The sequence below is a fragment of the Chelonoidis abingdonii genome, chromosome 7, assembly GCF_003597395.2.
Source record: "Chelonoidis abingdonii isolate Lonesome George chromosome 7, CheloAbing_2.0, whole genome shotgun sequence".
NCBI classification, from domain to species: Eukaryota; Metazoa; Chordata; order Testudines; family Testudinidae; genus Chelonoidis; species Chelonoidis abingdonii.
The window spans coordinates 81350476-81365971 of NC_133775.1; the positions used below are offsets into that span (position 1 = coordinate 81350476).

The 15496-nt window shown below is 37.5% G+C and overlaps 1 protein-coding gene across 1 annotated transcript in view; it reads left to right on the top strand.

Annotated features, from left to right (window-relative positions):
- SLIT3 (slit guidance ligand 3) overlaps nt 1-15496 on the top strand; it is an 811806-nt gene that overhangs the window by 464419 nt on the left and 331891 nt on the right. Inside the window, exon 6 of the mRNA XM_075068072.1 lies at nt 2343-2414. Coding sequence (XP_074924173.1) covers nt 2343-2414 — 72 coding nt within the window. The remainder of the gene's footprint in view (nt 1-2342; nt 2415-15496) is intronic.

Sequence of the window (15496 nt, forward strand, 5' to 3'; positions counted from 1 at the left end):
GAATACATATATTAATCACTCTGGGCTTATTTACTTAGATCTTAGCATACTTGGCAGTAAAGTAGATAGCATCCCGGACCTCAGTTAAAACTGGGCAACACAACCTAATGAGTTTGAAAAGAAAGAAATGGGTGGTACCCGTATTCACCTAATTGCTGGCTTTTGCTTCTTCTTTAACGTGCTTTTTCTTTAACATCAAATGCAAAGCACCTGTGAATTAGATGAATAATGTACACGAGGAAGCAAGTTGCAATATAAAGTTCTTAAATACACACACAACAGCTATCATGTGTTTTACTCCATTTTTAATGCTTGTTACAGCAATCTTGACACCTAAATTATGACTTAGACACCATTCCAGTAAAGTGACCTATGTTAACGTTTCAGAAACTACCAGTAAATAAAACTCCAAAAAATAGTCCCTCAGTAACATCATCCGTCTACCCTCAAAAGATGCAGGATGTGTGTGTGTGAGAGAGAGAGAGAGAGAGATCCCTTTTAGATTATGTTACATCTTTTGGTTCAGCATGAGGGATGCTGTGCAAAGATTTGCCAAATTCATCATGTTTTGTTAAGTTATGAGATCCGTGACAAACTTAAACTGGGTTTATGTTTGTAAGCTATTTGGTAGCCTTGATAATCAGTATGATTTTTCATATGCTTTAAATCATAAAAAGCTTGGAGTTTACTGAGCCTGATCTGTTACGATGGTAGCACATCAGCTTGGGTAGATGACACTTGGGCTTTAGATATATACATACTCAGCATAATGTATATCAGTAGGCTCAATTTGTACCTGTGTGGTCATTCATGAAGATTCAAAATCAATGCTACAGTCATTTAGAACTTTAAATTAACACATGCTTTCTACCTAAAAATATGCTAACTATCTTTTTTATTGTATTGTAGTTATTACTGTGTCTAGTTCATGGTTTATTTCTACTTTCACTTGAAGGTTGCTGGGGCAATACATGGTTTCTTAAATGTCTGTACAGTGCAGAGTACAGAGGATGATGATTTTTCTACCACACCACATTATCATATCTGTACTGGTGCAAGTGTGTATATGTACACTGTGCATATAATAGTTATAATAATTTTGCTTAATATGCAGTTGCATCTATAAACCCCCAAAAGATCATAGCCCCATTGCGCTAATTACTATACAGACATGCAGAACAGACAGTCCCGCCAACATTGTGGTCTAGGCAAAGGACCACACAGAACAAGGGGTGTGTATTCACATCTTTTGCAATGTCTGTATTGTATTCAAATGTATGTATAGTTATACAGTATCATATAATACGGATTTTTTTTGCAGTGTAATGTAAATTATCAGATACATAAGGACTTAAATCCTTAAATTGTACATTTTGATTCAAGCACATGGAGCAGGAAAAATAGTTTTCTAGTTGAAATGCACACATGTGCATATGTATCCATATGTTCCCAAATACTGTAAAATATATTTAAACATGGCTGTCTTGGTAAAATAAATGTGAAAAAAATCAGTCTTAGGTGTATTAAATTACACTTGTTTCATAGCAAAGTACTACATTATTAAGACTGTAATTGTGTGTGTGTGTGTGTGCGCGCGCACACACACAATTTCTTGAATTTTTTCTATCAATGGATTTCTCTCACTGATACAGTTAGGCAGAACCTCTATTTAGTGAAAAATCTTTCAGTAGAATGGCCAACCAGATGGGTCCAGTAACAATGGAGAGAAGCCTCGAACACTATAGACATGTGGTGCTTAGAATAATAAAAAGACTATAAAATTAGATTAGTTGAGTCTAATTTGGAATTGGTATATTCCCCACGCACTCTTGCAGCTCTTGGGCAGATAAAGCCTTGAGATTTAGTACTTTCAGGACAGAGGACTGCAACTTCCAGTAAAAGAAAAAAAGGCATTCTGGGAGGTCGCAGAGGGCAGTGCAGTGACCTCCAATGATTTACAGGCCTTTAGCTTAATGAAATTGTTTCAGTGACATGACGGTAAAAGCTCATAATGGATTGAATGCCCTAATGTAATGAAATTACTCCCTTCTGCCTTAAAAAAAAAAAAAGAAAGAAAGAAAGAAAGAAAGGAAAAAAAAGGCGCAATTAATATTTACTGAGACCTGACAGGCTTCAGTGTGCTGTACTGTGCAGTTCTTTCAGACAGTCAGTGAGAAGAGACAGAGCAGCGTGGCAGGCTATGAGCAAGCCTCCTCCTGGGGGACGAGCAAAGACTGCAAGGGGGTGGAGGGACACCTCAGTGACAGGAAAGATTGGAACCCGGTATTTTAAGGCAGCTTAGTTACCCAGCAAACCTTCATACTTTCCCTTCCTTCCTGCAGGCAACTGGACAACAACCAGATCAGCTGCATTGAAGATGGAGCCTTCAGAGCCCTGCGTGACTTGGAGATTCTGTGAGTTGACTTTGTGATTTCTTTTGTGTGTCTGTGTGTGTTTGTCTTTCTCCATGCTGCAGTGCTGATTAAATGTACAGGTTGGTGGGATTTTTTGGGGCTCCTTACTCTGGCCAAAGTGTTATAACCAGCAAAATGAAGTGTCTCACCTCCCCTAGATGGGAATTACTGCTAATTAGACTACAAAAGAGGACTTCTGTGCTGATGCTCCTGAGGAGCATAGAAATTGCCATATTTGTTGCTGTGTGAAACAGATGGGGTTCAATAACATCCAGAGCCCATGTAATGTACAGTATGTACAGCCAGAAACCTATTCATATATGTGTAATATGAAGTAGAGGATGGGTAACAGGTTTGGAGAGAAGAATATTTAGAGGTATCACAATTGATCTAGACAGAAAGGGTGTATAAAATAAAATATAAAATAAAAAGGGGGGAACTGCAGAGGACTTTGCCATATTTGCTCACAACATTAGCTTATGGGGAAGGTCCCAGTTTGAGAACCAGAATCATGCCAAGGTTTGTTCTTTTAAAGCTACAGCACAACAATACCACAGTCTTTAATGTTTTCCCAACCTTTGGTAAAGTGCATCCTTTGAATGGTTTTAGTGAAATAGCGGAATGACAATAAGCAGAATACTACTACCTTTTAAATTAGATTCAACAATGAAGCTTGATTTTGGGCTACAAACATACAAGCTATGTTTATGTGTGCCTTTAATTTTTTTTTGTAAAATCAGATATTACATAGAGTTAAGTATCTAGGCATAGAATAATTTGACTAGTGCTAACGTAGTTACTTTATCTGAGCAATAACGCATTTTCTAGTGTACTGCTTAACTAAACAAATGGGGCAAAGATTTCTCTGTGGTTGGAAAATTAATTCTTCCAAACTAAGAGCATTAACACTTCTGAAGATGTGTAACTCTTTGGCGCAAAAAAAAAAAAGAAAACCAAACCCTTTAGCACCTGAAGTGGCGGTAAGAGTGGTCCAGTGCAGTAACTGTATACAGTGAATTACAGCAGAGAAGGCCCCATCCAGCCTACCAGAAAAGGTTTTGTTTAGCTAGATGACAGCAAACAGTGGAATGTTGGCTGGTTAAACTGTGCACATGCCTAGTGGAGGCAAATTAAACTGGAGATGAATCAACATAGAGCCTTTTGAATTACGAGGACAGGCACACGAAGGGACAGTATATGGAGAGCCTATAATAATAACCAAACTCCTCACAGTTCAAGTGTGGAGTTTGAATAGGGGGTTCTTGCCCTACCCTGCTCACTCTGAAACCAATGGGAGTCTTTTCATCAACTTGAGTAAAAGCAGGATCAGACTTTAAATGACTTAAGGCTAGTTTCCATGGTTGGTTGTCTAGGATAGTCATTTTAGATACTTATTGTCTTTGTCTATCAAGTTTTGAAGCCATGATGTATAATAAACATGTTGTGATTGACCTAATACTGTTTATCTCTTGTGTTGAGCTCACATTAGGTATTTGAACGATCTCCTAGCTGGAAACTTGTTTTGTGAAGAATACAGTTAGAAAGACAGAACCTTTTTTTGAATTAATAGCATTTGTTAGAAAAGGTAATGACATCCCACAATAACATTTTCCTTCTCTGCCAGATTGAAAGGATTATTGTGATTTTTTTTTTAAAGTCATCACTAGCTACCATAAGCATGATCCAGTTTTACACAAAGAATAAGTTCAATTCTAATATTTTTTCTGATGACCTATATTGTCTTTGTCCAAGGATGATGCATAAGACATCCGCTGACACTAGATTGTGCTATTACTTTCAACAAAGTATGTTGACTAGCAAATTACATGATATTTGTACTATAATATTCTAATAACTGTAGGCTCTGCGATCGTTTTTAGCAACATATTTCTCTTCCCCATTATTATCAGAGCTGATCAAATGTTGAATTAGTTTAGCTACCTATCTATCTGTCTATAATGGTCTGATTCTAAACCATCCCCAAATCAATATAATTGCTGAGGTGGAGAATCTGTTCTAACCTGGTCTGTGTTTAGAATTGGCCGTAAGCAATTATTCTTTGCAGTTTTAATTTTCAACATAGGCATGCTTTTATGGGAGAAATCAGTCTTAATTCTATGAGATGAGAAAATAGGTTGGCACTAACTAATTCTTAAGACATCTATCTTACAGGCACAAAATCTTCAGTATTATGTTGCATCCCCAGTTTGAAATTTTTATTGAAGCTCTTCAAAGCAGTTTTGAGCAGGTCAAGTCGGTGAAACAAAACAAATGGCTTAACTTCCCAAGAGATGTCTCACCTTCATCCTAAATATTGTTACAAAGAGTCAAAGATCAAAAACTTATCGACGCTTAGAAAGAATGTTAACAATGGAACCAGAAGAACGTCAAGTGACCACTCCCTAGTGCAGTCACCACTACATAATTGTATGCAAATATGTTCTAACCTATAATCCATCACATAATGGAGACATGGTAATACTGTTCATTGGAGCAATTTGCAGTGATACCAAATGATGCATCCTGGTTCATTTTTATTTTTCTCACAAACTAAAATATTTCAGTCTTTCTCAAAATGTACATAGATTTGTTTACATGGTAAATTCTTGCCTGAATTATAAACACTTTGGGAGCAGAGGCCATGTGCTTTTGCAAGTTGCTTAACATATCTAGCCCATTCTTAGTGCTATACAGAAAGTAAATTACTATGCTAAATTTTAGCAGTTCCATCCCTTTATTGCATTTGCTTCCCAAATTGAAACTCATCAGAGGAGAAGAGGAATTTGATGAGCTTCTCCAAGTAAATTTAGGAACTGGAAAGGAAATTATTCAGTTGTCCCTGAGAATAGAGAGCCCCATGATATGATTTTTTGGGGTTATTGGTTCTCAGAGAGAGGTTCTGATGCTTGTATAAGAGCCTATTTAACATCAGTTAACATCTGCCATTAGTAAACTTGTCATTAAATTCTTTTCATTAATAAACTAGCACCAAACAGGGAAGAGTGAAGGTTAAAATTGGGCTGTCACTGCAATTAATTGCACTACCCAAAATACATGTTTATACAGTATTGTGCTAATGGCTGGGATAACTGTATCTCAGTTAAGGGATGTGATTGTGTATACTAGGATGCTTACAGACTTCTGATTGGCACATATAGTAGTGTACCCTTCAGACTTTGTGGCATAAATTGCCAAGTTGCATTGCTGTTACTGTGCCCTATGCCAGTTCATAAGTATGAATCACTGTTTCTTGCGTATGGCTTTTGTTGGATCTCCCAGAGCCTTACTAATAATGTGCCAGCATAGTGGTTTGAAGTAAAATAGAAATATATTAGAGTGGCTGGATTGTTGTTGTTAAGACACAATAGTACAGAAGCTTCATATATTAGTACTACAATTAGATAACTACAATTAGATAAAATTTAGGAAGACTTAAAAGTGAATTTTACAATTTAAGCCTCAAAGGAGGGTGCATCTTATGAGTAAAATCATAATAAAATATAAAACTGATATGCATTTGTAAAGTGAAGACACAGCAAAATTGATGTGAATTTCCCATCAAACAAAAAGTATGATTTCCGCTAAACTGGTTTTCTTTATTTTCTGTTCTACTCCACTGAGTCCTGAGCTTATAATGCCAGATATCGCCATATGACACAACGGTACTGTTCAGAAATATTTATTAGATTATTAAACTGAACCAGCTTAGCTGTCGACAGGCTAGGATTCATAAAAAACAAAACAAACCTCAACATCCTCCAATCCATATCCCAGGAGTCCAACACTTTTTAGTTGGTGCCATTTTTATCCTTATTTGTAAAGGTGTTAGCAGACATCTTGATTAGCCAATTAATCCAAAAAATATTGACTAGATGACACAAGTATTTCAACATTCAGAATTTCATCTTCATTCCTGTGGGACATCCTTTCAACAAGAATGAATGTCAGGGTGAGTTCAGTATGTCCAGCCAAACTGGACAAGCTAATATGAATATTAGCTGGGTGTTTGTGCTATCATCATCAGCAATGAAATGCTTAAAATCTTGAGATTTTTGAGGATCTGGTTACTTGAAATAGCTTTGGAAATTGGAGCTTGAAAACTTTCTGGATGTTACAGATTTCACAATATAGAAAAACCACAGCATATTTTTCAGTTCAGTTCACATTACCAAGAGTTTTCCCAAAGAAAACTGTGCTAAGAGTGTCATTTCAAACACACTGTTCTCACTGTGCAGTTCTAATAATCCACAGTTTTGCTCTTGGTACGTTGTTAATGGTGTTAATTACTGTTATAATTACTCATTCATCTTATGCCTCTCATCCTGGGTTCTGAGGCTTTCCAAGCTATGGACTAAACCTTCCAATCCTTTTGCCATGAGTAGTCCTACTTGTGTGAATAATCTTGTTTAAATTAATGGACAACAAACTGTGTATAGAGGCATTCAGTATTAAAAGACATTTAGGGTGGAATACATCCACAGTATACTCACAAAGTTTGAAAAAATCCCAACCCTAGCAGTCAGATTTTTAAAGCAAACCTAAATCATGCCTGAAATTCTAATACGTGAATTGAGCACCAAAAACTAAACTCAGAACCTCAGTTCTAGTCATTAGCTTGTAAGTGTCTGAAAAGTAGGTATTGATCTGAAAAAGAAACTATGAAAAATATTTTCCAGGTGCCAAAGCTTAAACCTAGCAAAAAGTGCTCAGGACTATCAAATAAATAAACATAATTTGAAAATGAAAATTCAAAAAAAGGGGTATTGGAGTTTGAATTTATCTTCTTTCTGACTCAAATTATGAACTGGAACCTGGTAATCTCAAAAAATATTCATTATAAAGACTATGAAATACGGAGATCTCAATATGATCCAAATCATGCACTTGGCTTTTTAGAATTTGCTTTAGATGGAAGCTTGTATTCTGGAGAACACATCAGAGTCTACTAGAACAGTTTAAATTCGGATAGTATGGTTCCCTTGGACTACGTGTAAACCAGACATTGACAAGCAACGAAACTTTCACAAGCAGAATAGGGATGTATTATTGTGGTGTCTTAGTCAGACTTTCTTCTTCAATCTATTTCTGTTGCCACTGATTATGTTGAGAATTCAGCAACTTTACCTTGAGTTACAAGTTACCATGGGTAATATTCCAACATGTAAAATAACACAGTATTCCACAATAACTTGGTAAATAACTTTTGCCTCTTATGACAGTGAACTCTCAGATGTATGATTATAATTCACAGTGAATTCATTTTCAGATGAACAAACTTGAAACATTTTTGTGAACATGAATCAGGGTCTTCAGATATAGCATACTTAATTTTCCTTCCAGTTTTCTTCTGTTTACAGTCTTGCTGCTTATAATTACACACACACACACACACACAATTACTCACACATGTGTGTGTGTGTATACACACAGAGAGCCAGTTTTACTTATTTACAAAATGCTTTGCCCTGCATATCTCAGCATTTTATTTGCTTCAGCTATCTTGAAAGCCTGAAAATGCCATGAGAATGATTTCTTGCTCTATTTTTTCTGCAAATTACGATCAGTTCTGGCAATCAAGATTAAATTTGAACTGTGTGAGGTGCATTCTTAACTGCTACAGTGCACTCAGAATATTGTAGTGGGAACTAGATTTCACAATAAATTGTGTGTATAACTCTTGTTTTAGTCATTCATGCTTGTGTGCAGTTGAATTAAAATAGCAAATAAATGGAAAATAATACAGTTAGGCTCGTAATGAGTTTGGGTTAAAAATCTATTTAACTTCTTGACTAGTAATTGTGCACATAAGACACGTGATGAAAACAAACATTCAAAAGGAGTTACTAGTGACAAGGTGTGGGTAATCAGACTATACGGTTTAATCCCATTGCATGTAATCCAAAATAATTTGGAATGCAAGCTTTTTCTAACAGTATCACCAGGCTTCTATCCCCCCCCACCCCCAAGTTATGACAGGAAGCTACTCTCACAGGACAGCCAAAGATGAAACAAATGTAGGCTTGACTGTGGTGAAGTACCACTGCCCCCGTGTATAGAGGTATCACTGGACAGGTGTCTAGTTCCTCTTTTCTGTACTTCATTAGCTGTCTGGATCTACTCCAGTGATAAGCATTATGAGAATGCCCAGTAACTGTCCTTCCCCAACAGTTTCTGTCTCATCGTAGATCTCTACAGTGAAGGAGTGAGCAGCGGTCCCAAAGAGCATGGCTGCTGTTGCACTTTCCATTATAGGAATCAGATTGGAGATAAAAAGAACAGGAAATCTGTGCAGTAGAGGACTTTCTCTCCAGTTCTGGGAACTTTCTGAAATATGCTGAAACCCTGATGTGTGCGATATTCTGCACCAGGAAGGCAGGCTGGGGTGTGTGGAATGTTTTAATGTTTAATAAGGACTGTTATTTGATGAAACTTTTCAGTGAGACATCTACTGTCATTGCTAACAATATGGAAATGAAATGTGAGATAACCTTGGCTATATAACATATTTCAAAAATGTGAGGTTGGATGTACAGTGTACGGTGAAAGGAACAGTATCCAGATGGCACCAAGGTGACAGGTTTTATATCAAGACCAACAGAAACAAAATAAGAAGGAGAAAGAGAGGCTCTCTGTAAGAGTCTTTGATGCCTGTTATGGTCTTAATGGTAGTTGCTTTATGGATGGGTTCAGTGTATTCACATAAGTACTTTAACTAGTAATTTTGTTAGTCCTATTAGTATTAGTATTCTAGCCATGTCCATGAAAAATCAATATTGATGCCTAACTATATCCTATATCTACAGAAGATGGATTTGACTTACTGAAGTATATTTGAATGCTGTGCTCATTTCCCACCTACCCTCACTATCATGGTGTTTTTATCGCCTTTAAACTAATAATACCCAGGAGCCCTTAGGGATGCAGAACACATCAAGATAAGAGCAGTGCCAATTTGGAACTATTATATTCATGAATCAAGAACAAAATACATTTCTGAGAGGGAGTTGTTTTTATGACCTGCCAGGGACTTCTGCCAGGATCACTTTCCCATGGTATTAGTTTTTTCATTTGCAGGCTCTGTTCATTTTGTAACTACTTTGCTACTCCTTTCTCCCCTCTGTCTGATATAGTATTTCCATCAGTTGTATAGGAAACATAGGGCAAGCTTTTAACTGACTGTCAGTCTTCATGTAAGTGACCAATTTATCACTGAAGACTCCCAGCTGTGTTTCTTTAACTCATTTGAATTGGACTATGCAGTTCAACATCTTAGCTAATGTGTAGTTGAGGGAGAGTGATGGTGAGAGTGAGCTGGCTGAAGCTCCACCCAGATGAGACTGAGGTGGTGTTGGGGGAAGTAGCTAGGGAAGGTAAAATATGAATCCCTTAGTGGAGGGAGTGGATCTGCTGCTAGTTACCAGAACTCCCAGCTATGATTCCCAGCTGTTGTTGGATGATCATGTCACCGCAGTAACTCAGTCAGTTGTTTACCATCTGCGTGGCCAACAGGTTGCAACTTCTCCATTCTGATGCAGACCTTGCTACTGTTGTTCAAGCCTTTGTCACCTCAAGATTAGATTGTTGCAACATGCTCAACATAGCATTGCGCCATGAAACCTTTCAAAAACTGAAGACGGTGCAGAATGCAGCAACACTCACTGAGTGGCGCATGTGGCTGGGGGCGCATTACTCCACTGTTCTAGCATCAATGCTGGTTTCCTATCAGTTTCCGGGTGCTGTTTAAGGTGTTGGTCATGACCTATAAAGTTCTAAATGGCCTGGAATCTGCTTTTTGTCATTCTCCATCTGCCATACTGCCACAGCTGCGGACAGTACAAGCGCTTGACCTGAATCCCAGTCATTATAAGAGATAGAGTGCTGCTGGCACCTCTATGAGGGCTCTGGGACTAAGGCACTCATTCCCCCATTTAGTCCATAATAACCCTGATTCTTCTCAAATTAGACTCTCTTGAGTTTAAATTTTGAATATGGTGGAAAAGAATGTATCTAGGATGCTCCCTGTAGCAGAGTTGTGGGTCCAGCGCACCATCTACCATGCCAAATATTTAACTTTAAACTGTAGCTGCTGAGATTCTGAAGTCTGTATGATGTTTGACATTAAAGCTTCCAAAAATTTCCAGATAGGCCAATAATTTTGCATCTCCAGCCAATTGGTGATTGAAATGGTAGCATATGGACATTTATGAAATTAATTTGTAGATAGAAATTGTGCTTGCAAATCAGGTACATTTGTACCTGAAAAAGGCCTCTCCAATTAATTGATCGGCACAAAATTGCAAGTGCAGAATTCTAGGTTGCTTTTGATCTAAAAGACAGCAATCCCAGATTTGTCTATTGTTTAATTTTGTACTTGTATATAAATATGTGTTTAGCATAAATAAATCTAAAAATATATTTGTATAATATATTCACGTGCACACAAGAAATTCAGAGGAAAAACTGAGAATTTTTAATGAGACAATCACACATATGTTATGATAGGATACAAAAAGGAAAATGCTCAATTCTTTAATTTGCATGTGCTGTTTTGTTTATTAAAAGAAAGGAAGGTGAAAGAGGATTTGTTAAGGATGGAAGCATGACCCTTAATTTTAAAATAACATTGTCACAAACTTAATTTTGGTAGAACACTTTTTTTTTGTAATTTTCAGCCTTAATAAAGGAAGGAAACACATCAAAACATGATAAATTAATATTACACCTCTACCCTGATATAACGCGTCCCAATATAACACGAATTCGGATATAACATGGTAAAGCAGCGCTCTAGGGGGGTGCAGGACTGTGCGCTCCAGCAGATTAAAGCAAGTTCAATATAACGTGGTTTCACCTATAACGCGGTAAGATTTTTTGACTCCTGAAGACAGCGTTATATCAGGGTAGAGGTGTATTAATCCTATATAAATTGGAGGAGTTTACATTATTGGATGAATTATTGTTAAACATATGTTCCGTGTGTACTAACATTGGACAAATGTTTATGTTGATGTTGACTTTAAGGTTTTGTTGGATCACACATAGACCCTAGCTGGAGTAGACTGTATTGCTCTTGTGTATTTCCACTCCTTGCTTTTACAGAGCGTGGAGTGTAGGTTTGGACAATTGATAATCTGTCCCATAGGATTTATTAAGTGAGGTTCTACAAGGCTTTTTTTTATTTCATAGGAGGCACTGAGGGAGACAGCAGAACATTTTGAGCTGCAGCACCAATAGTATTCAGCAAATATGCATCTTTCTCTCATTTTCCTCACACCAATGTGTCTGCAGTTTCCTAGTGCCTGGCAAAGGTTGGGATTTGGACTGAGTTTGAGGTATCTTCCTCTAATCCAAACAAGGTAGAGGTGAGACTGATGGGTAGGCAGAAAGCTCTAGAGAGTACAAAGGAAGGATTTGTGCACTTATTAAAGAAAACATCTACCTGCCCTTTGTCTAGAGATGCATAGTTTGGAGGTGCTTTCACACCGTCTGCTTCTGAAATCTTGGCTTGTGTCAGTCACCAAAAGTGCCTTCTTCCATTTTTGTCTAGTGAGGGTGATTGTGACCATCTGTCCCCCAGTTGGACGTGGCCACAGTAATCCATGGATTACCGCAATGCAGCAGACATGAGACTATCCTTGAAGCCCACTCACAAGCTCCAGTTGGTGCAGAATGAGGTTGTCAGTCTGCTGGGCGGAGTCACCAGCAGGGAGTTTATTTCAGCAATTCTCCAACGGTACAGGCAGCCTATTGGCTCGTGGATATAATTCAAGATAGGTTGATCTATAAAATCCTATAAGGCTTGGATCCATTTTATTTCAGAAACAACCTTTCTCCCCATCTACTGTGATAGCATTTGAAATCAGGTGAGGTGCTTGAGCTAATAGTTGCTGCATTTCAACATTGAGATGTAAATAATCCAAAGCGGAGTTAATACCCTGTTGTGCATGTGTATAGCTATTAGAGCTGAGCAAATAATTTACTAGGAATAGTTGACTCCATTTATTTAGCTTCTTTTCATGTTTGCAGAATATTCACCATCAGGTGACTGTTTCATATTTATTCAAGCTTCTATTTTGTTTTGCAAGTTTTTACTTTGTGCACTGAAGATGAGTGGAACACTGTGAGTATTCAGTATTTAAGTTGGGTTGGTTTCTTTGTGCGTAGCATGTGGTTGTGAATTAACTAATTTTTGTAATCATTTAGGGACTGGAAGAAGCCTCCTGGCTGTGGCAATTGGGCAAGCTGCACCTTAGGGAAATTTAGTCAGAACAAGGTGCTATTTTTAGCAGATTTTTAACTTTTTACTTTCTAAGTTAGACATGTTTGCCTAAAGAATCATTACTACAAAAACAGTTCATTTTTAGTTTAGTATCTAAGTGCAGACTTCTTTGCACTTTCACCCAAAAGAATGTGTATGGCACAAATAGCTGCGTTTGTACCTGGATTTGGCAAAGGTCTGTTTTGCAGTTTCCCATGCTATATAAATGATAATGTTTCCAATGTGAATGTTTGAATATGCAAGTTCTAAATTTCCAGTTTCTGTGTGAGACACATGCTCCATCCGTTAGTATGATTTATAATAGTGTACATATCAACCTTAATGTACAACGCATGTAACTTCACCGTGAGGGCTATACGTACTTCTTTAGAACCTAAAATTTTAATAAAGGGCTTCCTGAGAAATGTTTTGTCTTACTTGGCAATACATGTGGTGTTTACTGGGTAAAATAAACATTTCCTTTCCTCTCTCAAGTCCCTTCAAAAAAATCAGTGTCATTTTTCCCTCCCCATTTCATATCCATCCATCATTTCACTTTTTGGTTCTTCATGTCCCCCTTGTCTATTATGGGGGTGCAGATCGTAGCAGGTGGTTGGGGAAAGCCAGTGTTCTGTCGCTTGTATGAATGGTCAGGTGGTAATGGGGTTCTAGACTTCCTCCCAAACCTCCTCTTCAAACTCTGGGATGAGGCTTGATAGGAAAAGAATGGTGGGGGGAAGAGATGGGCTGCAGCCATATCACTCAATAGAGTACTATCTTGGCCCCACCTCCTACTCATTGTTATCCTTATGCTTTTTGGAGTAGCTGGCAATGTGGTGTATAGAGCTTGAGAGTTTGTCCCTCTGTGCTCCTAGTGGCCTAAGTTGGGCATGCAGGCTACTTCAGTCATAGCAGACAATGCCGCATTGCGGCAATGGCAGCAGCTGGCGCAGGGAGAACCTTGGAGAGGGGGAACATTTTAACGAGTAGACACAATCGTAGCATTTTTGAGTGGGTATACAAGACAATTTTTGCTATCCTTCTCTATACCTGAAAAGGGAAACCATTTGTGTCTACTGTAATCACACCACCATGCATGGGGTTGACCTGAGGATTTTGGGGAGATGTTTTATTGAGAGATTCCCCACCACTCAGCTGACTTGTTTTGCCAAAACAATTGTGTGCTCATCAATGGAGAAATCTTACAGAAACTAAAATAAAAAAAAATGGAAGCATGAAACCATTCTCGTCTGAATTAAATTAGAAAATTGTTATGATTATTATTTAGAATTTCTCTTTGTATAACCCGATTGAATAGATAGACCTCAATAGATTTTATACTATAAGACTTCTCTATTTGGGAACTGCGGCATGTTGATCATTGGATTCCCCCAGCATCTCTCTGCAGAAGTGGAGTCCAGCTGCTTGTTCCTTTCAACCCTAGCAGTTGGATTACATTACTTTGACTTGGTTTACATTTTTAAGGTTGTCTCTGCTATGGAAAGGGGTATAAATAATTCTTTAAAATGGAAGCTGAGATTCTCTTTTACATTGCCCAGGGGCTGTGGCTTTGAGCTAGGCATTCACATGAGTCTCCTTCAGCCGATCTCTTCTTGCTGGTCTTCCTTGTGAATATGTGTTCAGGTATGCTTTAAATGAATTATGCATATAGGGCTTCCATTAACTTCAGTGGGAGCTAAATCAGTCCCATGAACTGTATTATATTATGAATGATAATGTACAGTGGGCACTGCTGAAAGCTCACCATTTGGTAAATTCTGTTTTGCTTTGTTTTACAGGTGATCACTGTGTTACATAAAACATGATCTACAAAATAATTATTGATAAGTGCACGTTCTTGATCAAGTCCGTGATTTTTAAAGGAGCCTACAGGACTGAAATGCCCACATCCCATTGAAACTTAATGAGAGTTCAGTGCCTGAATCACCTTAGCTCCTTTGAAAATCCTTGCCCAAATCAGTAGACTGCGAGGGCCTAATTCAGGGACCATTAAATTTGGTAGAAAGTCCGTCATTGATTTCAATGGGCATTGGATTGGGTGCAGTGATGATACTCACTGGTTCAGATTTGTTTTAGGCAAAAATTAAACCATATGATTTTTCCAACTAGTTTTTCGCACCCCTACAGGAAGGAGAAGTTGTTTTCAATTTATGTGATACCATTAACAAAATACAAAAATAACTTTAAAATTTTATAGCTAGTCAAATAGGTGTGGTTGAGTTCTGCATTCAGTAGAATGAATCTGTGTTTTTGTGTGGAGGTTTGTGTTTGAGTTATAAACTCACTCACCAAAATTTTGAATGTAAAAATTTGGTGATAATATATGATCAACCTAAAGTGCATTTTTATGGCTGAGCTGCAAATGCTTGGAAATTAAATGTCAAAATGTAAGCATCCATTCCACTACAACTGTTCTATCATGAAAAACTGCTATAATACAGCTTATTCGGTGATTGTGGGCATGGTTGTCTTTCCCCTTGTCAGAATAATTTACACAAAATTATTAAACTATTGAGGCTTGGATCTATAACATAATCTCTCTCAGCATGCTACACTGAAATACTTAAACACTTTATGCAAACCTTTAATTCATGAAGTCTCCTCTGTTTGAAAAGGTAAGTAAAACCAGACTCTGTTAAATATACTAAAATAATTTGTTGAAACACACTTCATTTAAAAATAACAAAATGAAACAGCCAACAAACATAACAAAATAAGTGAATAATATTGATCCCAAACAAATAACAAAAAAAGTTTTTAGTTTGCCTTTGGAGTGATCCTTTTAGAGCTGGATTTTCTATTT